The sequence below is a fragment of the Toxotes jaculatrix genome, chromosome 3 (genome assembly GCF_017976425.1).
Source record: "Toxotes jaculatrix isolate fToxJac2 chromosome 3, fToxJac2.pri, whole genome shotgun sequence".
Lineage (NCBI taxonomy): Eukaryota > Metazoa > Chordata > Actinopteri > Toxotidae > Toxotes > Toxotes jaculatrix.
This window is the reverse complement of record NC_054396.1, coordinates 6,863,022-6,887,185: the sequence shown is the minus strand read 5'-3', so window position 1 is coordinate 6,887,185 and position 24,164 is coordinate 6,863,022. Positions and strand designations below refer to the sequence as shown.

The 24,164-nt window shown below is 40.6% G+C and overlaps 1 protein-coding gene across 4 annotated transcripts; it reads left to right on the top strand.

The window, feature by feature from the left end:
• Positions 1 to 309: 309 nt before the first annotated feature.
• mst1rb (macrophage stimulating 1 receptor b) lies at positions 310 to 20,253 on the top strand. Of its 4 annotated transcripts, none has more exons than XM_041034664.1 (21): positions 310 to 497; positions 3,603 to 4,914; positions 10,831 to 11,007; positions 11,129 to 11,251; positions 12,138 to 12,308; positions 12,416 to 12,576; positions 13,135 to 13,270; positions 13,381 to 13,517; positions 13,877 to 14,056; positions 14,280 to 14,379; positions 14,468 to 14,686; positions 14,808 to 14,954; positions 15,790 to 15,943; positions 16,113 to 16,202; positions 16,325 to 16,537; positions 16,644 to 16,724; positions 16,924 to 17,105; positions 17,239 to 17,348; positions 17,508 to 17,673; positions 17,837 to 17,973; positions 19,054 to 20,253. In XM_041034664.1, the coding sequence occupies exons 2-21, from the start codon at positions 3,709 to 3,711 to the stop codon at positions 19,283 to 19,285; spliced, it is 4,122 nt and encodes a 1,373-aa protein (XP_040890598.1). In that variant the 5' UTR covers positions 310 to 497; positions 3,603 to 3,708; the 3' UTR covers positions 19,286 to 20,253. The 4 variants fall into 4 exon arrangements, with proteins under 4 accessions (XP_040890598.1, XP_040890596.1, XP_040890599.1 ...); XM_041034662.1 differs by having other exon boundaries at positions 16,322 to 16,537; XM_041034663.1 differs by lacking the exon at positions 310 to 497 and adding an exon at positions 921 to 959 and having other exon boundaries at positions 16,322 to 16,537.
• Positions 20,254 to 24,164: the final 3,911 nt, after the last annotated feature.

Genomic DNA, 24,164 nt, shown 5'->3' with positions numbered 1-24,164 from the left:
GTTAAAAATAGTGCAAGTGTCTGAAACAGGAATTGTACATTAGGTCATTCTGGCTGCAAGAAAAAGAAAGAAAGAAACCAGCCAAATGTACAGAAACCAGTTCAGTGTAAATGCACATTCACATGCAGCCTACATCCGTTTACAGCGCCGTGTGCCACCATGAAAGGTGGGTAAATCAATACAATGTGGGTTAATTGGGTTTATGGCTGGTCTCCGTCAGCCAGCAGCGGTGAGGGGAGGAGCGAGCTGGGGCACTCCAGAGGCAGAGGAGACCGACTCTTACAGGGAGTTGAAATTGGAACCGAAACCAGCACAGTTGACATGTTCCGGCGCTTTGTGAGGAGATAAAGGTTTTGACTTTAAGCAGAAAACCTAATCGCGTTGTCTTGAATCTGTCTGAGGACAGATCAGTCATCCCTGCACTCGTCCACAGTCAGACAAGGACCAGAAGGGGCAGTGGTGATTTCCTTGAAGAGCAGAGTAACTAACCTGCACAGGTAAACTTCTCCTAACATTCACAGCTGCACGTGCCAGAGGTATTTTTCATCAGATTAGAGAGGAACAGACATCTGACGGCTCTGTACCATTCAGCAGGAGCTCAGCAGAGAATCATACAGTGGTACTATGACAGGAAATTAGAATGTGTAATACAGTGCCTCTAAGTAAGTTAATCCTTAACCAATGTAATTTAAATTAGTTTCAGTGTTTTTCGTAAACGTTAATTCAGTTATAAAAAAGACTATGATGTTGAAACTGTCGTTAATCGTGTGGTATGCTGAGCATGTTTGATGATTTGTGAGAAGTTTGTGTTGAACAGGAGAAATTGCCAGTTTTATTGACTATTGTATTTATAACGTGAGAAAATATTATATTTCCATTCACAGTTCACATTTCTCATTGGACTTATGCAATAGACAACACTGCGTGACTATGATCCTGCCTGAAGCTCACTGAACAAGGTATAACTGTCTAACCTTTCAGGTTTTTGTGTTGAGTTGGATAACATCTTACATGTCGGTTAGAACCGGCATTCACGGGCACGAGTCCACTGACGTTAAGGCAGAGTCTCAGAATATGTAACAAAAGCATGAACGCAGACGTACGATTAAAAACATATGACCAAAACAAAACCGATTTTTTTTATTTTTATTTTTATTTTTTTTTACAAAGGGCAAGAAAAGAGCGTAGGCACGGGCTGCAAATGATGCTGCTTCTGTGTAACATCAGTTTGCTAAATCTTGAATTCTTTTCAACCACTTGTACTCATCTCAAAGTCAAATATTAGCATGAAGATGTTTCAAAATAAAGTAAGTGCAGACCTAATATCTCTCCACACTTGAAGGGTTCTAGTGGTTCTGCACTGGTTTAGGATGCACTGCCTGTCACTGAATCAATACGTGAGTCCTCGGGGTACAATAGGTTTTCACTATTGACTGTTTGTGCAGGAGCTTGCATCTTGAAATCCCTCTGGATACCTGTACACTGATTAATGAAAGAGGGGAGCTCTCTCTCTTACTCTGATCAACTGCTGTCAGAGTGCCCGTGAGCAAGGCACTGATTCATTAAAGCCGTTGTAGACAGCAGCCAATACAATGGTTGCATCCCTCTTACAGTGGTTTGTTGTAAAAGAGAATGTGTGTAAATATAACTGATCACTGATTGTGAATCAGAATTCTGTATAAACTTTCTAGACATCTGGTTTGATATTGTCCCGATAATAGGACCAAGGAAGTGGGTGTTCAAGTATAACTGCACCTACAAGTCACCTCTGAGGGAATACAGTCCATAAAAACCTGCATGCTAACCAGCCTGTAAATAGCACAGTAGCTCAATGAATGGAAACCCAATTTCAACCATTTGCTTTATTAACCATGAACATGAACAAAGTCAATCAGTGCCATTACTATGTGTACCCATGTCCTCTAACCTCAACCTCATGGAGCTGCAAATGTTAAAATGTAACACCACATCTATGAATTATTGATGTAAAGACACCAGACTCTTGACTTCAAACTTCTGTGTGACAGCTTAGAGCCATGATAAGTTCTGTTTTCTTGAAAGAATTTCCAAAAAGACATTTCTCTGCTTTCAGATAAAAATAATCACAGCTGATGAAATTCTCTGGCACGAGCAGATGAGAGGTTCCTTCTTCACCTGGGACTTAAAAAGGCACATGTCGTCTTATGACCATCCGTCCATATACACCTTTCCCTCTGAAAGGCACGTAGTAGTTGTGACAGGAATGCAAAGTAGAGAGGCCAGGGGTTCTTGAATACAGCCATACTGTGATGTGTCTAGTTAATAATCCACCAAACAAACGTCTGTTCAGGATGAAGACAAGGCTCAGAGTTTGGTTCCATTTGGTTGGTTGTTGTTCAGAGTTTGATCAGGATGAGCTGTGGAAAAATGCTCACTGATGTTTGATAAATCTGGTGCATTAACTTGATTTGTTACTACCAGTTGTTCTCTTGCATAAAAGAACATGACTCAGATTTGGGGAAAATGAAGATGGGATGGCAGATTAACCAGAGTAAACATGACCAGACAGAAATGAATGACCTGTGCTGGAAGTTGCAGTAAGAATAGTTTTATCCACTGTCTGCTATTTTGTACGCTACCAACAAAGCTCTCTCGTTGATTATGTAAACATTTCCTCTCAGTGTTTGTGGTGAGTCAGAGGAAGCTTTTATCTTTATGACCACATGTACTTTTATCATCATCTGGCTCAACCAAGATGATGATGATGTTTGTCACCTCAGATCTATTAGGATTCAAAACAGAGCATAATTAAGCAGACTGATATTGATTTTTAAGTTTCTTCACTTACAAATAGTGCACATACGTCATGTCCATAAAACAATACTTTGCGTTTTATAATTTTATAGTGTTGCAGGAAGTTAAATGAAAAAAACAAATACAAAGAGAGTTTAATTATTTTCTCAGACACCTAGAAATCAAATCAGCAATGATTAGTTGAGGATTAAGTGGTAGAAAATTAATGAATGAATGATTAGATGATAAATTGATTAAAAGAAAAATAAATGGCAATGATTTTGTTAATTGATTAATTATTTGGCTCTTTTTTTTAAGCAAAAATGCCAAAAACTCAATGGCACCACCTGCTTGAATGTTACTTTTTTTGTAGTTTCCCAGTTTTTTATGATAGCTACTTAAGTATGTTCACATGGGTTTCTGGGAATAAGCCCAAACGATATGGAATAAATCTGGTGCCTGGTGCAGAGTCTGCCCTCCGGGCAGTTTCCCGCTTTGCTTAGCTGGTGATCCAGCCTTGCCTTGCTCCTTCTCAGTGAATGGAGTTTGATTAAAAAATCATGTTTTAGCAAACAGACCATGAGATGGTCTCAAAAAAAAAAAAAGTTACATGAGAGGATTGATACCGTTCTCTTAGCTTAGTATAAAGACTGGAAACAAACAAGGGAAAACAGCAAGCCTGACATTTTCTTTAAGTTTTTTTTTTTTTGTCCAACTGCTTTCAAGTTGCAAAATTACTTTTCATACTGGTTTCAGTCATATTTGTGTTGAAGATGATAATTCCTTAATGACTGACTCACTCCTTTTTGTCATTTCCCTTCTTCTTTCAGGTATCATTGGCTGGTGTTAAAGATGCTTTGGTCCCGACATCAGACCTGGAGGTAACCCTGCGTTGTCTGTGCTGTTGGCCCCCGCCCCGTGCACTCCGGAGTGGAAATGGTCCACTGGACTACACAGTGGGGGACATGTGTCTGGCTCCAGACTTTGCTGGCCTTTGCTTTGGCCAATTGTCCCTCACTGGCCCTAAGTCCTGTCAACTACTCTGTGGTTTACACCATGCCCTTCTTCCAGGCCCGGGGCCCCATCCAGAACATTGTCAATAACTCATTCTACCAGGAGGTGTACGTAGCCTCTCAGAATGTGATCGAAGCCGTGAACAGAAGCTTGGAGAAAGTGTGGGAGCTCCGCACGGGGCCGGTAGGAAGCCCTGAGTGTCAGATATGTAATCTGTGCCACATTGACAAGGATCCCAACTTCCTGGAGGACACAAACAATCAGGTCTTGTTGTTGGATACTCTCTTTATGTATTTATACTCATGTGGAAGTTCTCAGTATGGTGTGTGCTATTTCCACCAACTGAACTCAAATGGAGAGCCGCCTTCTCTGTCTAAGTGTTTGTTCAGAAAGGATTCCAACTCTGCTGCCTACTGTCCCGACTGTGTGGCCAGTCCTCTAGGAACCAAAGTCACCATGGTTGAAGAGGGTCAAACTGTCTACTTCTTTGTTGCCGCCACTGTAAATGACAGCGTGACACAGCGTTATGGCAGAAAGTCTATATCAGTTCGTCGACCACTGGCTACTGAAGATGGCTTCTACAGTGATGTACGTGGCCTAACTGTCCTTCCTGGCCTGAGGAGGACGTACCATATTGAATATGTCTACAGCTTTTTCACTCAGGAGTTTGTCTACTTCCTCTCAGTCCAGAGAGAGAGCCCCGACCAGGAGTCGTCACCGTTTCAGACTCGCTTGGGCCGTCTTCCACGGAACGAATGGGAGATGAAGAGGTATCGTGAGGTGATCCTGGAGTGTCGGTTTGAACCCAAACGGCGGAGGAGGAATGTAGCCAGTGAACCTTATAAGGATGTAGTGTACAATGTGGTCCAGGCAGCCCATTTTGGCAAGGCAGGCAGGGAGCTGGCTGAGGAGTTAGGAGCGGAGGAGGAGGATGACATCCTCTATGGGGTTTTTGCAGTTACTGATGACAACGGAGTCACAGAGCACGACTCGGCCCTGTGCGCCTTCCCGATGGACAATGTGAACAAAGCAATCGTTGATGGGGTGGATGACTGCTGTGAGTCTGGACCAGAGCAGCTATCCAGAGGACTCTGCCATTTCCAGCCCTGTGAGAGCTGCCCACATGAGGTGAGCTCATCAGTCCACTAACACACAGCAATTACAGGTGGTCACAGGTGATTTTTATGGTCTCAGGTCTACTTTTGTTTTACTGAAAGAGTCCCAGTTTGATTTTCTTTGGCTGTTTTAAGAGAGGCAGACAGGTGGAAAACAAAAGCAAATTCAGCTGTGTGTGTCTGGCTTCATGGAGGGTGCAGAGACTGAAAATAACATTAATCACTGTCAGACTGAGAACCCACGTAAAATAGAAAACATCAAAGGTATTTTCCTGCACCCAATCAAATAGATAACTATCTTCTGACTCAGCGTGCAGGTATTTGACAGGGCCTGTTAAAAATATCACCATGTGAAAGTGGTTCTAACATGTGATTTATTAACATGTGCATAAACATGGAGGAGATATTAAACATACCCAGACCACCAAGAGCTTGTTGCGGCTGGATGAAATCAGTCAAAACCATTGTTTGCTTGTCTGCACACTGTTAATTATGGCTGTGAAATCTACAGTTATTTACTGTATTAAACACAGTAACATTTCTGTGTATGATTTTTACAGTAGAATGTTGTAAGGTTTACAATAAAACCTTATCCACATGACAAAATTACAGTAGGCTAAGTATTGCAGTAGAAAATCACAGTAGTCAAAGCATTACTGTAAAAAAAATCACAATAGCCAGTATAGTACTATAGTAAACTACTGTATTTTTCATTTTTTATCTTACACACACAGACACACTGTGTATGAGTATAATATCTCATAATGAAAACATTATATCATATTTTTTTTAACTTTTGATCAAAATTTTTTGTACTTTCTATAATAATTTTGACCTTTATGTTACATTTATGACTTTTTATCTCATAATTATGACTTTTAACTCATAATGACCTACCATGGGATTTTTAATTTTATCAAACTAAGTTTCATCTTTTTTTTTTCTGTCACTGGCGGGAATGGGCTTCACAATATTATCCAATGAGGTTCAAGAGAGGTCAACGGTCACGCTTTGAATGGACCAGTCACGTCATCGCAAATAGGACAAACCGCGAACACAGCGCTCGCTAGTCTGAGTCGTTAGTGACAGGAAAGCTCCGTGAATAATCAGTATTACGCAAATTTTGGTTCCTTACACAAGGCTTTGTCTTGTGTTTGTGTTAATTTTTGTTGCGTGTGTGTGTATTTGCGTCATCTACGTTGATTTCTTTCACTTTTTGCAAGAGAGGAATTCAGCGAAAACGTATCCGTGAGAGCTCTTAGGGAGACGTCTCCACAGCCATTAACGTTACAGGTAAGCTTATGTAGCTAGCTTATGTAGTGATATGTAGCACAAACTGACCAGAAGGTCTTCGTTTTTTTTTAACTAATTGAAACATTAGCCAAGACAGAGACTCGTTTAAAGCTTGCTCCTGGAGAGTTGTGTCGTTTTTTATTGTTGTTTCGCTGCGCCAGAAGATTTTTTTCCACCCTTGGTCTCTGCGGGAGTTTTCATCTTGGAATCGCGGATCCTCCACCAAGTACTTGTCGGGACTTCCAGAAAATCGGTAAGTAACGTTACCATCACTAGGAGTAAAAGAATAATTTTACACTCTGTGCCTCCCTTGTCAGACTGTGGTGAACCACAGGTATCCAGCTAGGAGTATTAATCAGTTAGCTTGCCATCAAAATGAATTACTCATGCAAGCACTGTAATTTCACCACAGCTTCAGTTCCTGTATTTGTTCGTCATTTGAGGATACACAGAAATATAGCTAATTTTAGATTTCCATGTGGCGTAGCAGAATGCTTTGCCACTTTTGGGGAAACATGGCGCAGTTCAAAGCCACACTGACCGCTAAACCAGGACTTGAAAAGCAAATTGATGGAGTTGATTTGGCTTGCATTGTTGAAGGTTGTAACTTTGTGTCAGCAAATTTTTCAGCCTTACGTGAACATATTCATTGGTATATTAGAGATGGCAAAAAAAGTGTCATGCCCCTATACTGACAGCTGTTCATAGTATTTTCATCCTTTGTCTCACACTTGAACCGGAAGCACAAAAAGATCTCTAGTTCTCCATGTTGTAGTCAAACTTCTACCAGTGCTACCAACATCACTAGTGCCTGCGTGAATACATCAACACACTTTTGAGATAATCTTTGACGATAATGATAACGCAAATGATGAACTGGCCATCTTTTATCTCTGAATGCAGGCTAAAATGCTGTTACCAGCCAGAACAATTCAGACCTTAATAGAGGAAATACAAGAGGTGCACAACACTGGTTTGACTCATCTTTTGTCTAGGATGCATGAAGAGTTAAGCAGAAAGACACCAGTTGCTACTTTACATGCTGGTAGCTTATTTCCACCAACTCTGCAAATGGGCCAACCAAATAAATTTGATGAGCAACTGTAACAGATTGGCATTCAGAGAGCTGTCAGTCTCAAGGGTCTCCGCCCAGAACACACTACTGAAACACCCTCTGTCACTTTCAAAGGCACTCTGTACAAAAGAGGCATGACTGTTGCAGTGGACAAGAATGACACATGGTCTCTATTCTATTTGGGAAAATTCTGTTGATACTGATAAATGAGTCAAACGTGCATTTTGTTGTCCAGCAGTATCAGTCTGTGCCTGTCTGTGCCTGTTGTGGCATAAATACCTGACACAACTCCGACATCGCCATCTTTGACCCTCCTCACATATGTGGTGCAATAGAAAGTAATTGTAATAAATGTAATTGTTAATGTGTTTTCTTCTTTAATTTCAGGGCTCCAACTGGGATTCTGGGTCTCCAAGGTCAGGGCATGTAAGAGGCTATAGACCTTTATGTCAAGTGGCAGGGAAATGAGGATTTCTCTCTCTAAGAAGTTTCTTATCATTTTTTGTAGTATTGTGAAGCTTGTCTGTTAATATTTTGAGCTTGTGGGCCAGACAGGCATTCTTGTTTTTGATTTCTTGTTTATGATTGCAATATTTTAAAAATTCATTGTTATATTTTGGTATCTGAAGTGGTACTTGAAAATTTGGTTTGGTACATAGTGCTACTTGGTCTAAAAGGTTTGTTAACCTGTTGCCATATTCCTGCTCACCAAATGTCTGAAATAAATAATTGTGTTAACAATTTTCTTGTTTTCTGCAGTTAATTGAAATATTTCAGAATGTGGGTGATTCTAGTAATGATGGCTAATATTAAATCACAGTGATACAGTATTTAAACTGTACAGTGAGAAATTGAATTTACAGTGATTAACTGTTAACTACTGTTAATAGTACTGTATTGCCAATACAATACCATTTATAGAGTAAATGCAGTTGAAATCACAGTATTTAACTGATATTTCTTCAGCAGTTAAACTAATACTGTAAATACAACTGAAATCACAGTGTTTGTTATTTTACAGTGAATGCATAAAATACTGTAAAAGTACTGTACTTTTACTGTATTTACAGGAACTTGCTGGCTAATTGTTTCCAGCAAGTTACTGTAAATGTTAAGGTATTTTTTTACAGTGTACATGAATAGGGGAAGGCTGAATGAGTAAGCAAGTGCATAGAGTTCTTCCCTGGATGATTGGTTGTAATAAAAAATGATAATACCAAGTAGTATCCCTTATTTGTGTGTTTTTTTTTAGGATTATTATGGAGAAATATCAGTTTATGAAATCCTGTAAACCCCAAAGCAAAACTTGCTCACAGTACTGGCAGGATTGTGCAGTGGACAGAGACAAATATGACGAATGAAATGAAACAGAAAAAAAAAAGGTTTTCGTCATAGCACATCATCAGCTCCAGCTGCATATGATCACTGTGTGACTCACTGTTCAAGATAAATCTGTCTGTGGATTATTGTGCAAGATGAAAGGTGAAACCACCATCATCCGAAATATGAATTCACCTTGGAAATTGTTTTTTGGATGGAAAAATAAATATGGAGAAGTCAGCTTATGCGCTTCTCATTATTTAAAAAAATTGCACAGAGGCCAGGTGGGAGTGAGAGCAGCTGCCGTTATGACTTCTCTACATCAGCTGAATTAATTTCTCAGGTCAGACAGGAAGAGGGTGCTTTAAATAACTCAACATTTCATCCAATGTCAAAGAAAGTGCCTGCTTCCTTCTTTGTGTGAGTGTACTCAGATGGCGTGCCTCTAATGCCATAGTATGCATTTGGACCTATGTTTTAAATTTGGGTTCTTTCTCTTGGGGAAAATGATATTTATTTCCTTATCCCATACATATTTATTGTGATATTCTTTTTTGTAATGTTGAGTCACTGGGGTGAGATTTGGGCAGTGGCGAGCTTGTGGTCAGACTTCCTATTCCCTAGTTACTAAAAGTAAATCCGAGCCAGAATTTGCACATCATGTGGAAAGTATGACTCCAAAATTCCCAGAGTTACTTCTTAGGTTAAGAAAATGATGCTGTGACTAAGATGCAATTCTGTGAGGTCAGGTCAGGGCAAGAAAAAGTAAGTAATGCACACCAGTTTTCAGCTGTTACATTCACAGCTAATGAAGGTTTGGAACCAGCTGTAATAAGCTCAACAGCTTTATAAAGTCTGGCAGAACTGGAGCAGTTTTGGATGTTCTTTTCTCTATTTTCCTTCAGAGGAACTCTTCCTACTTGGACTACTGAACTCTGCTATGCTGTTGTTCTTGGCTGCAGGTCTGAGTGTAACCTGTCAGTGGAATTGTCCAACACTCTGAAATCCTGGTTTTTCCATTTCTCAGCAGATCAAAACACCTGTGCTGCCAGTAATGCCTCACAAACACTATAATACTATGCTTTTTAGTATATAATCAAATTTGTAGACATCAGAGGTTCCTTGGATTAGATTTCATGTTACCACTTGTATATGCCAAGAAAACAAGTATTAAATGTTATTTCTTTGGTTTAACGTCTTGGTCTTATGGACATAAGCCGGTGTTTACATGAAGACTCTTAAACAGGGATGCACCCTGCTCAGTGTCTATAGCTGCAGGGTAATTCTTCTGTCAGTACATGCAGCAAATAATCTTCTATCACAGCCTTTTAAATGATGAAATGATCTTATTATCATAACAGATTCACCTTGTGCTTCTGGTGTGGCTCTGAGTTTGTTTCTTACGGTTGCCCTGGTGACCACTGCAGCTCATATCACATCCTCAAAAGAAAACAGTTGGGCTTGTCTTCCTCCATCTGTAAATACTACTGTATGATGCAGGAGCAATAATTGAAGCTGCTTTATTAATCAGATTAGATGCTGGAAACTTTGTAGGAGCAGCAAAAAAATGTAAGCTCCCTTAATTTAAAGGAAAATCTAGTACTGAGTACTGTTGGTTTATCAGAATATTATTTTTAAATTGCCTGCTACCCATCCAAGCATGAATATACATGATTTGGCAAAACAATCCCAATTCAGGTTTCACTTACTACTTAGCTTCCTCTGGAGCTTTCAACCATTTGACATGGCCCTTGGCTGCAGATGGAGTTTGCTCATTATCCTGAAGGTTGATCTGCTAACACGCAAGTTCAGTAACTGTTAGGATTTCATCCATAGAAACTGCATTGCGCTGATTTTCATGTTGATGCATGAGTTGACAAAACCCTTATGAGCTCTCTCCTACATCTTCATGACAACTGAGCAAACATCATCAGCTGATGAAGACAGTGTAATACAGTTGAAATCTTCAGAAAAAAAAATTATTTTAATTGGGATGTTTTGTCTTCTACTTGACCTTGAGTTGGGATTATTTTGTGAAGTACTGTTTCCAAGGTCAAGAAAAACTTTCATGCATTTTATAAATTATATCTACAGGCCACCTCTTGTAGACCATACTGTCAGCCCAGTTAAAAACATGTCTAATAATACTGGTTTAAACAATGCTGAGTATAAGTTCTGCTTCAGCTTGCTTGCTCATTGTTTAATTTCCTTGTGCTCTTCTGCTTGTGGCCTTGGTACTAGAGCATGGAGAACAACGCCACATGCAGAGACCATCCTACCATGGTGTCAAAGCCCTACTACAGAGTGGACCTCTTCAACCGGCAGATGACGAATGTCTTGCTCACCTCTCTGCTTGTCACAACCATAGAGAACAAGACTGTAGCCCATATTGGCACTTCGACTGGACGTTTGCTACAGGTATGCAGCAAGATTAAAAAAATAAATGATTTTTTTTCTCTGTTGCTTTTGATATCAGTCTTCCCTTTACATTTGTATATGATATAGTACTAATACTCATCTGTTGTGTCTGTGTTGGCAGCTTGTGTTGACAAGATCCAGTCCTATTATTTTTGCCAATTACTCTTTGGAGGAGAACCAGAGAGTCTCGTCCATTGCTGCTGTTTACTCATCAGAGTATCTTCTTTTTGTGGTTGGAGACAAGGTACAACAGCAGTCCCAGAGTCTTTAAATAGATCAAAGACATGGGGGTCAGGTGACATTACAATGACAAATGAGTTAGGAGTGTGACTGATTGTCCCTCCATGACCCTGTGATTCTCTGGAGACCTGTACAAGGTGTTTTCCGGTCTACATCCTGGGATCTGGTGAGACCCACGTGAGCCTGAAAATCAATAACTGGCCAAAGAAAATCAATAAACTTGATCTGACTTATTGTTTGGGGCAGAGTGGATATTAGAGGCTGGCTCTAGATCAGTAATCACGTGGGTCTCATGGTACTCCTGTGGGATGTTATGTCTGTTATCTTGTGCGATAGATACTGGGACACAACAGGGAGATGAAGCTCTTCTGAAAACTCCAGCGCTCAGAAATTTGATCTTTTCAGGATTCTGGGTCAGCAAGGCTGCAGTCAAAGCATTCCCTCCCAGAAAATGACACACCTTTTCTTAAAATCCTTCAAAACTATGCAGATAAACAGATAAGAAAAGAAGTTTGTAAGATGCCTGGTTGATGTTCAGAAAACTCATTTGTTAGGATAATATTGTGAATAAAAAACAAGTTTCAAATTTTATTATTTTATTTATTTGGTCACTGGACACTTTTGTACAATTTACATTATCACCTTACAGCTGCTTTAAATGCTGGAAATTTTTATGTACATTTGATGTTTGTTATGTTATCATCTGTATTATTATCAGCAATGACAAATGTCAAGGTACAGGGATAGGAAGGCAAGAAATAAATTGCGACTGGGACTCCAGTATCCTCATCTATCAGAGACATTTATAGTCACATTAATATGAAATAGCACAGGGAAGCTGTGGATCCTTCTCAAATATGTGACCTCAAAAATGCTAATCTCTGTTACAGATGATTCAGGTTCCCCAGAGAGGGCCAGGCTGTCAGCACTTCCTGACCTGCGCCATGTGTCTGACAGCCCCTAAGTTCATGGGCTGTGGCTGGTGCTCTGGAGTGTGCTCCTGGGAGAGCGAGTGTCACAGTCGCTGGAGGAATGAGTCCTGCCCACCTGGGATCTATGGGGTGAGGTTTGTTCTGTAATCCAGGATAAAAAAAATCCCTCTGTGCAACTAATGGAAACATTTCATTAACTGTGGTACTATACTGTGTATTCTGCTATATTTATGCAGTTCTTTCCACGGACTGCTCCTCCTGATGGTCAAACAGAGCTAACGGTGTGTGGATGGGAGTTCCAGTCGCCCTTAAGACCTGCCATTACCTCCAGAACCCACCAAGTCCGACTGGGACAGACCCCCTGCACTGTGCTTCCAGTCAAAAGCAACAACACACAGTGAGTGACCACGCAGGGCATGGTCTGGTACATTCTGTTCATACCAGTCATTTTGTGGAAAATCCACCCTTAGGATTTTCTTGTGCTGTAAAAAGAAAATAAAAGGCTATAATTTCTTTCCCAGAAGCCCTCAACTCAACTCTGTTGAACATTAGTTCATAATATTGAATCCAGACTTTAATGAACTGCCTTATTACAGATGCTGTCAACATATCTTTTGGATAATGCCATGTACATTGTTTACATTTTCCAGACTATATAACCAACATGTAAACAACACTAAGAGTCTACAGCCATGTTAGTGGCTCTGTGCTTTCAGCTAAATGCTAATGTCAACATGCTAATGGTCTCTTAATGTGCTAACCATTCAAATTAAATGATATTTGATTTAAATTTGAAAACTGTATTGTAGCAGTACCAAATGCTACTTTTGTCTCCTGCTGCTGTTTAAAGTCCAACAGTTTTAATCCCCCATAAAATAGATTTTTCACGGGTGTTGCAGAAACAATATTTTCCGCTGACATGCTGAAACAAGTGTTTTCTTGTGCTGCTCTTCAGTCTCGTGTGCAAGATCCGCTCTGGGGCCACTGAGCTGTCTAAACCAGTCAATATAACAGTGGAGGTGCATGAGGGCAAGGTGGAGGGACGCTACTCTATTGACGGAAAGGCAGAAATGCCAGGGTTCACGTTTGTGGTAATTATGATGCTCATTACAACATCAAACATTGAAAACATTGTTCATTTCATCTGCTGACTATTAAAACCACTTTTTAATCAAAATACTATGATAAACTGTCGCTTCAGATTCCCAACATCACAGAAATCCAGCCCAACTATGGTCCTCGTGTTGGGGGCACGCTCATCACAGTGACTGGACCTCACTTGGATGCTGGGAAGACCAGGAAGGTGACTCTCAATGATGTGCCCTGTCCTATAAAGAGGTCTGCAAATACATTTCCTCATCAGACTAACTCTGATTAATTTTAAGTAAACTTTGCTCACAGCTTTATGTAGTTCCCCTACTTTCTGGAGGCTGGGAAGATGAGCTGCTGCTCAGAGTGTTTTTATTTCCATGACCTAGTAAGCAAACATGTTCTAACATGTCGAATAGTTACAGTTTGAGAAACCACAAGCTAAGAGGTCTTTGCATCTGAAGACTGACTCAGACCTGAACTATGTCCTACTGTAGATGTTATCTTAGTGAACGTGCAAGATGTATTTTAAAAGCATGAAGCTTTTTCATCTACTACAGTTCATCTGTTACGGTGTGTAATTCACATACCTCCGTCTCTCTCTGCAGAGTCACAGAACCTAAAGGGAATGTGTCTTCCATCATCTGTCTGTCCCAGCCCATCTCAGAGGTGAGGGATGTTCCTCTCAGTGTTTTCATCGACAAGTCTCCTGTCCTCACCACAAAGGTGTTTTACTACAAAGAAAACCCAAAGATTACAGCTGTCCTGCCTGACTGTAGCTTTGACAGGTAGGCCACTGAGACCTCCAAACAAACAGCTTCTGTGTATACACTCTGTGTTGTCCTCTCTTTTACTCCACAGTGACGTTTCTGATCAATTTATTTTGAGTCTGATCTGAAATTCAATGTATTTTATCAAGTCAAAGGGAAAATAATTTTCCCCTACATTACATTTTCTCTCCTAATAGAGTACTCCTAATGTAACCATCTCTGACATCTGTCTCAACTGTAGGGGCTCAAAGATTGTAATTGAAGGGGAGAACCTGGATTCTGTTTATCGCACAATCATCCGCTTTAAACCCAATGAGAGCCACCTGAAACCTGTGACAAGGGTACAGTGTTCATTGTAATGTAAAGTAGAAACATTATGTTTTTAAAATCAGTGTACAGTTGTAGAATTACCAGACTGTTTTGTTTCAGGAGTGCATAGGCAAGTCCTTACCCACAAGGATGGAGTGTATCACTCCTGTGTTCCCCAGGGATGAGACAGAGGAGGGAGAGCTTTCCTTTAACATGGACGGAGCACTGGGACTTTGGAACAAAGAGTTCTCCTACCACCCCTATGGCGAGCCCATACCTTTTGAAACAGAAGGACATGTGCTGAGTTTGTACCCTGGATTTGATGAAGTGTCACTACATGTAAGAGATAGCTCTGAGGGAGCATTTGCATTAATGACACAACAAGTGTGAATTTCTAATATTTATTATAGACTTTTACATAACTGATTTTATGTCTCATTTTTGACCTCTCTGTCCACAGCACCAGAAGCTGAATCTGGTGAGCTCCTGTATGACCATCACAATGACAGTGGCAGGTGTGGATTGTGATGCTAAAGTCCTGGATAATGAAATAACCTGCAGGATCCCTAAAAACATGACCATCCCCAGTGAAGGACTTCCAGTGAAGGTTAGTGAGGTTGGACAGATTAGATAATGACTGACTGAATTACCTGGATGCAACATCCAACATGTGGCCCCAGTCATGTATGTTGTATGGGCCCCCTGCTTGGCCAGTGACCACTGCCTCTTGATGATCCATGATTTAGATCAAATCAAAAACAGCTAATGCAAAAGAGAAAATTTTAAAAGATGATAGATAGATAGATAGAATAGAGTACTTTATAATCTCAAAGGGAACTTACAAAATTACACATTTTTCATTTTCTTTACACAAACTCAGGAAATTCTTAAGCATGGCTGCATGCTGACAGTAAGCTAGATGGTTTGTGTTAGCAGTGAAAATGAGTAAAAGTGTGCTAGCGACCTGCCAACTTAGGTTGAACTGAAAGTGGTATCAGTCTTCACATCTGATTCTCAGAAAGAAAGGCTGCAAGAATATTTCCCAAAATGTCAATCTGATTCTTTAAATACTGCATCAAAATCTAGTTTTAAATCAATCAGTCGCAAATGATAAACGCATTATAAACTGTAAACATGATGGACTGGGACTGGAATCTACAAAAACTGATCACACTGATTCCTGTGTGGATATGTGTGGTATGTGTTTGGAGGTTTGAGTGAGGTAAAACAAAAGATTCATTTAACTCCTTAAGGCAGAGGTAGGTTTGAATTTTTTGGCATTTAGCCATATGCCTTATATCCAAGCTTTGAAGTCATTGATGTGTGACAGAAAAACACTGCCCGTCTTATAAGCTTTTGCATTCCCAGTGGGGCATTTACAAGAAACAGTTTCATAATAATGCAATCATGATGGTATTCACTGTTCTTCATGGACTCTCCAGATCTCCATCAATGGGCAGGTCCACAATGTTGGCACAGTGGTGAGAGTGAGTAACCACTACATGGTGGGGATTGTTCTGGGGATCCTGGCGGCCCTGGTGGCTGGAGCGGTGCTGGCCTTTGTTGTTATGAAACACTTGAGGAAGAAGAAGAAAGGTGGGCTCCTCTCTGTTATGTGGACAATGATCAGACTTGTTTGTATAACTACTACCGGCTGTAGTCTTTCAACTAGAACATCCCTGGTGTTGCATAGGATGTTCTTCTGTTCACCTGTTCTTCTCTTTGGGTTGATGATTAAAAAAAAGTGTTGTGAAATGTTTTTCAGCCTCCATGATAGAGACCCGTTTGGCCCACAGTGCTAACCGCTCCGGAACGAACAACGTGGAGCTGTCACCTGTCGGGGACTACAGGAGAGGTGACTGTGTAGCCAAGCACTTATCATAATAAACTGTAAAACTGAATAGCTAATTTGCTTCTGAAACACATTCCTTTGTAATTATCAGTGATAAACCCCTATCTCTGAACTTTTACCAGTAGTGTCCCTGAGTCCTCCCACCCCCCTGGTGGGTCCAGTGGTGTTCCCCAGCCTGGCCTATGCTGCAGGCGGCAGAGATCCTACCCTCACTCCCCTCATGCCTCCAGAAAAAATCTCCATCTCCAGTTTTAGGCCGGAGCTGCTGGAGGAGGTGAAGGATGTTCTCATTCCCGCTGAGATGCTTATTGTGCAGCACCATCGGATCATAGGGAAGGGTAAGAAACCCCACTGTGTTGTTATGTAGCTTTGTGAAAGCTGTATCATATTTTGGAGGAGCAGCAGTACTCCTCTGTCATTCTGTCTTTGTTGTTTTTCCTGCAGGTCATTTTGGCACTGTCTATCACGGCTACTTCACAGACCACAGCAACAGAGAAATCCACTGTGCTGTCAAGTCTTTGAACAGTGAGTAATAACCGCTTCTTCAGTGCTGATTTATACACCCTAGGAATGCACCAGAAAGTCTCTTCAGTTCCTCTGCTGTGGAATAAATAGCTGCAGGATCTAAGTTGCTCTCTTTAAAAGCAACTTTTCCAAATTGTGATTTCAGTGTCTTTCTTCCTTTAGATTTGAGTCCATAATGTTTATGTGTGTGTGTCGTCAGGAATAACAGACGTCGAGGAGGTGGAGCAGTTTCTGAAGGAAGGTATCATAATGAAGGGTTTCCACCACAGCAATGTGCTGTCTCTGCTGGGCATCCTCCTGCCGCAGGAGGGGCTCCCTCTGGTGGTGCTGCCGTACATGAAACACGGGGACCTGCGGCACTTCATACGCTGCGAGAAGAGGGTGCGACAGCGACATTAAAACAGTGAAAATTAATCATATGATTCATGTACAACCATCTGTTTACTAACTAGTAAATTATGTGACATTTGCAACTGTTTTAATTCAGTGTTCTTGTCGTGTATTTGTTGTTCAGAACCCCACTGTAAAGGATCTGATTGGCTTCGGGCTGCAGGTTGCCAAGGGGATGGAGTATTTGGCTCAGAAGAAGTTTGTGCACAGAGATCTCGCAGCACGCAACTGCATGTGAGTCACTGAGATATTCAGAGAATTTATATACACTGTGTTTAGGCCTGAATTGTTTGTTGGGAGATGTTTCATAATACAAAATATGTTGAGGTTGTTACTGCACAGTATGCTTTGCAAAAAAAAGAAAAGGTATCCAGTTACATTTTCTATCCTTAGGCTGGACGAGTCGTATACAGTGAAGGTGGCAGACTTTGGCATGGCCAGAGATGTTTTTGATAAGGAGTATTACAGTGTTCAGGACCACAGGAAGGCTAAGCTGCCTGTCAAATGGATGGCCATCGAGAGTCTGCAGACGCAGAAATTCACCTCCAAGTCAGATGTGGTGAGCAAATGAAGATTGAGTCTGGCTATTTAGGACCTTTAAACTCATATATAGGATTTGTAGTTTTTCTTTACAAATGAGGACTTGCACGCCACAGGGTCACACCAGTCTACAGCTACTGAATGGTACTTGCTGTTTAACTCAAGCCTCCTCTCCTCTCCAGTGGTCCTTTGGAGTGCTGATGTGGGAGATGCTGACTCGAGGAGCGAGCCCCTATCCAGAGGTGGACCCTTATGATATAACACATTACTTACTCAAGGGCAGGCGGCTCCCCCAGCCACAGTACTGCCCTGACCCTCTGTAAGTAGCAGGAATATTGGTCATCGTGTTGATTTAGTCTAAAGAAAAGCTGTAATTATAATTTGATGGTGTTGATGGGTGGATGGTGTTGCTTAGTTTGGGTACAGCAACTGTATACTTCACAGAATCAAGGGCTGGATCATTAATACAATACACTACTACAGTAACACCAACACAGCAACAGGTAGAAGAGAAAAGGCTCTGGCACAAAGTCCAAGTGGTACTAACAAGATGTTCGAATGGTCACTCAGTAGTGTTAAAACCGTAAATTGTCCACTACTTGGCATTCCAACATGGTTAAGCAATGATGTTTTGGAGTTAATGTGTATGTCTGTGACACACTTTGAAGATTACTTCTTGTACACGCACACACACGCAATCACATACACACATACATATTTTTGTTGCTGTAATGATAAATCCCTTTTGGTCACCAACTTGAAAAGTGATGGAGAATAAATCAACCATTCATATACTTTGTCCACTGATGCCTTGTCACACATCCCACCCAACGTGGATTAAGGGCTCATGGTTGAGGAGTGTCACTCAAGAACCCTTGTAGGACACCAGCAGAAGACGTGAAAGGAATAGTTTCACAACCCTGGAAATAAACGTATTCAATTACTTTTTGATAGTTATATGATGGAGCTTAGCTTAGCATAAAGACTGCTAGCCTGGCAAAGGTCACAAGATCTGCCCATCTGCACCTCTAAAACTCACTAACACGTTATGTCTTGTTTTTTTAATCCGTGCCAAAAACTGTAAAAGTGTTAATTCTCTATTTCACAGGGGTTATGTGCCTGAATTTTGTATTCTAGGAATCAGTAACCTTCACCAACTTCAAAACCCCCCAACATGCGAACTCCTGCTTACCACACCTCAAAAGGGACAAAAAATATTTTGTTATTTTATAAAGTCATTAAAGTTAGGACTTTCAGGAAAATTTAACATGGTAACAAATTATGAAAGTCAGTAGATTATATCAGTGTTGCATGCAGGCGTAAGAAAATGTCTCATAGCCTATAACATAGTGACAAAGCCAGCCATTTGCTCTTCACTCAGACTGTCCATGTTTTCCAGGTATAGCATTATGCTCCAGTGCTGGGACCCTGACCCAGAGCTGAGGCCCAGCTTTGCTACGTTAGTGTCTGCTGTCTCCACCATATTGTCAGGCCTGGAGGGAGAACACTACATTAGTCTGAATGTCACCTACGTCAACCTGGACCAGCCACGGCCCTACCCAGCCCTCACAGAGTCTGCTGATGAATATGACTCCACAGATGTTGAAGACTCAGGCTCAGTCTCTTCCTGATCCACTCTCACTCGACTTTACACTGGTACTGGTGCTAACAGCGAGAGCACAAAAAACCTCTGCTAGGTCACAGCAGTGTCTTTTACCACAAAGCATGTGAAACAGAGAAACTGCTTACTGTATATATGCATGAAAGTGGTAGTAAGATGCTTTCAGCTGACTTAGCACATGCTCAGGGAGCCATATTGGAGGTTAGATTCTTTGTCAACAATTAGCTTAAAACAGCATTTGACCATCAAAACTAAAAGTAACAGAGAATATCATCATACATCCAATTAGTTTTGTAGTACTTCTTGTTGTAATAGCTTGTTAGCTAGCCAAACAAGTCGTGTTGTTAACACTTGTGAACCATTAGAAGCTTTTAGTAATTAGCATTACACTAATAAGTTAAATCAGCCTGCAGGTCAGCTAACTAACCTTGTTCAGATTAACTGGTTTTACTTATGTATTGTGCAAATGAAGGCACTGACTAGGGATACATAGGCAACTGAATCTTACACATTGCTGAACTGACCTGTTCCTACACTACAAGTGTTTTTTTCAGATGTTGTTTTTTCTCACCCAGCTCGTATTAACGCAGACGCTATAAATGTAGAGTCAGATCTTCTGTGTCTGTGTCTGTAACCAACAGTGTTGGTTACAGTATTGAGGAGAAGAGTCACAAAAAGCAGAGCTGTGGTGAAGTAAAATCTTCAGTGGCACATTAGCTTTGTTTTACCACCTACGACACAGTGTACTGTTACAGTAGCATAGCCCACGTGTATATATGTTTAGGGATGACATTCAAACAGTTGCTTGATTCTTTTGCAGAGTCGTGATTGTTCTGTATATATTAGATCATACTTGTCTAAGGCGATATGTTGAACTCAAGGCTCAGAAACAAATCTGACATCACTCTGTTGCTTGTATTTCTGACACAATGTCTTTGAGATAGTGTAATAAATTAAAATATTTATTTGTTTATAGAATTGTTCTCATGCTATGGACTTTGAGTAAATATGAGAAGTTGTGCAAAGTTGGCCATTTCCAGTTGATATATGTCACAGTCAAAATATTTTTTTGTAGCTGCTGTGTAAATTAACCAAATACGTCTTTTTTGTGGTTCTCCACTAGAGGTCAGTGTTTGTTTAAAGTTCTCTGCATCACCACTAATCTGGTCCTGAACATGTTCCCTACAACATGGATGCATCCCTCTTCTTTTTTCATTGGTTTTGCCTTCATACATTTGGCATAAGCAGATAACTGTATTTTCAATTAAATGAGCTGAAGACACAACCAACATAAACAAACAATCTGTCAATCTCACAGATAAGCCAAACAAACAACATACTGTAGCAACTCCCTGCTGTAAACAGACGTCGCACACAACAAGCACACTTCCCCCACGACAAAACAGGAGCCAAAGAAAACCAGAGGGAAATAAACATAAAGTTTTCTCTTTTTCATGCTGCCAAGAACAAAAGTCAGTCCCTGCATGGCAGGGCCTTTGATATAGGCAGAGAGAGTGAGCCCAGCTTGCGTTGTCGGAGTGTGTGTGTGTGTTTGTGTGTGAGGCCACATTTTGCAGGGCAGAGCCCACAGGATACACAGCAAAGAAGAATCGAGATGGCCGAGATCCCCTCTTTCTCTGCTTCCTTTTCTCTCTGTCTCTTGTTCGCCATTGTCTTATCTTGGCTATAAAAAGTGCAGAACCCGTGAAGACCGCCGTGGTCAGCTGTGTGACCACCGGGCTCAGGAGAGCTTTTCTCCTCCTTAGCCGCAGGCCTTTTGACATGAACCTCACACACATTAACATCCATTTTCTCTTTCCCTTCTTCTTATTGGATTCTTTATGTGAAGAAATGCACAGACTATGACATAAGACAGCTGATGCTGGTTGATCATAATACAGAGAGTGTGCGTGATTTATGCCTGTATGCTGGATGTGTTATATGGCAGCCTCATCAGAGAGAGCATGAATAACCAGTGCTGGAGTGCTTTGTCAAGTTTGGAGAGAGGGAAAGCAATCTGTGAGATTGGCCATCTGAACAAGACTTTTTGAAAGTGGAAGGCTAATTATTTCCATTGCTACGTGATGATGGCAGACCCTCACAAATAAGTGCTGGAGCTGAACTGGGAGCTCTTGGATTCTGTTCCAGTAGGAGCTGGCATAAAAAGCGTCCTGTGAAAAACCCTATGGAACCAGTGAAGCAAGTCTCTCATCACATGTACAGCAGCAAACAGTTAAAATGACTAGAGGTAGAGGCCTTTTCGCACACATTGAGCATTTGCATTCAAATATGCCCTTTTTATGATAGTGATATTACCCTCATGAACCCCAGAAGCCCAGCCTGAATACTGTTTGAGTCACTTTTTACCTTTTATAATTCACCCTCAATCCATCCATACTCTGCAGAAAACTGTCACTGTGACATTACAGGTATGACAAAGTTATTTTTGAACATATTTGTGGAATAACATCTCAACTGAAGATTAGCATTGTTCTCCTTTAAACTTTCAGCTTTAAACAACACTTGTGAATTTATGAAAGCTACAGAGAAACCATTCAAAGTTACAAAACTGCACATTCTTTGGAACTTGATGTTTTTTTTTTGTGGTGGAGAAAAATGTTTTTTTTTATAGTAGGTTCAGCCTTAATTGGTGCATCCAGCCTTCCCTGCCCTGAGCACTCGCTGCTATATTTCATTTTATTTCTTCCTGTGTGCTGAGAGGATTTCCTGTGACCATAAACTGCACACCATAAATTACGCTGGCTAAATGAGGTTCAAGTATGTCTCACTGAGTGAGCGTGGCCGCTCCTCTCAGTTGCCGGCTAAATTTATAGTTTAGGGCACTATTTGCACAATTAATTGTTGTATGGTGCCTTATTCTAACAAAATGATGATAAACTTTCTTTTTTTCAGAAAGAGCAAAATAATGTCTAACTTTTGAAAATATTCTCATGATGAAAAAAATGCAGGCTTATGGACATAGTCTATAATGTGCTTTTAATGCTGTGATTTAAATCATGATGTGATGACAGTGCCTGAAACTGAGCCTCCTTTTCCAGCATTTAAGCCCACAGAATTTAACCTCTTTTAGAATCACCACCAATTCTGGTTTGCTTGATTTTTAATAAAAAAAATAAATCCAAATAATTGTTGCACATCCAAACTGTAATACTTTTTAAATCTTTGAAACAGTTTAAAGTGTTGGCATCATTGGGCATCCACACTGGTATGAAAATACACATTGTGCTGGCTGAGTGGAGGCATGTATTATAAAGAAAAAAAAAGAGTGGAAAGCATACGGATCCCTGTGGACCACCATCCTGAATGCAGTGGGTATTTGAAACATGCTTAGAATTTTTACCAAAAACTTTGCTTACTTGTGTATGTGCATGTAGGTTTTGATCTTGATTGGAGTAGTAAAACAAATATACTTGCTTGTACCTGAAACCTATTTGCCCTCAGAAACTGACCTTTACTGCTGACCTTTGTGTTGACTGTGCAAGAGACTTGCTGTAGGTATGTTGCCTGCAACCTGACAGTGTAGATATGAGACATCCATCAGCAGCCTCTGCCTCTGAGAAGTCATGCATGACTCTGCTGAACGGAGCCCTGCAAGCTGCTGCAGATGAGAAGAATGCAAACTGTTGTTAGGCCGGTGTCAGTTCTGTATCAGGAGGAAAAACTTGACTCCCTTGAGAGATCTGGCCTGCATCTCTAACACAAGCCATTAATAATTTACAAATATTTTTTCTCTTTTTTTTTTTACAGAGAGAAGAAAAATCTAACTTTTTTTCCTCAGCCCATGTTGACAGCAGGGAGGAGATGCGCTCTGTCAAGCTGATATTGGTCCAGTTCCTGAGCTTGAAATACAGCGATGTTAAAAGGTATTGATTTTACAGCATCATGCCTGACTTATTTTACCCAGGAGGTATAGAATATGAGGTCAAGGCGTACTGTTGATGTTTTTTATCTGGGGGGACATTGCATAGTTTTGGAAAAGGTGAAGAGAGAAACTAATGCATAGAGTGTTCAAACCTCCTTCTATCTCCAAATGATTTCACACAAACTTTGTCCACTTCTGCCAAAAAGTGAAATATTAGAAAATTGTTGACACAAGCAAATTCACCCTGATCCAGATTATATTATCTCCTCCTCCTGGTCATCAATTGATTGTACAAGTTGTTGTAAATATACATGATACTTTGGGAAAAATGTGCCAGGCTCCATCAGCAGTTTTCAACTCACCTCTGCTTTTTCACTGAAAATTAAAATAATGAAAAATAAAATGAAGGAGGGATTAATGATTTCCTGTCACCATTAATCTTTATAAAGCTGTGGCAGGCTTCTCGGTTGTCCCCAGATAGTAGTAAATTGTAAACAGGAGAGCAAGGAAGAGTGTCCTTAAGGTCCATTCACACCTCTGTGCTAAGATGCAGAGCGTATTAAAACACTGAAGTGTGAACTGTGCATTTAAGTGGTGCTGGGCCCTCCTAGAATACAGAGGTTACTGATAGATGCATACTGGTTGGGTTTACTCTGGCCATTTTGGCTGCACCAACAATAAAAAATGATTCCCTTATAGGTTCATTATGTGTATATCACGCAGAGCAGTCTGACAACACACTACACTTAGATAGAGAAGAAACCAGTGATTTAATTTGGGTGTCATGATCAGCCCCTTCAGTGACTCTTTTCTTGGCTCCTGTTTGGTTTCTTTGTTTTTCTGTTAAGTGTTTCCTGCTTTACTTTGAACTTATGATGTGTTTCACCTGTTCCCAATTACCTACCTTGGGTATTTAAGTCTCTATGTATCTTTTGCTCCTTTTCAGTTCTTCTGTGTTTGTTCCCATTTGTTTCTGTGGATTTGCCTCCTTTGTTGTTTTGTTTCA

Coding starts and splice junctions, on each gene's coding strand:
- mst1rb (XM_041034662.1), top strand. CDS start 3,709: ATGGTCCACTGGACTACACAGTGGGGGACATGTGTCTGGCTCCAGACT. Junction 4,915..10,830: donor GTGAGAGCTGCCCACATGAG/GTGAGCTCATCA, acceptor CCTTGGTACTAG/AGCATGGAGAACAACGCCAC. Junction 13,271..13,380: donor TGCCAGGGTTCACGTTTGTG/GTAATTATGATG, acceptor CTGTCGCTTCAG/ATTCCCAACATCACAGAAAT.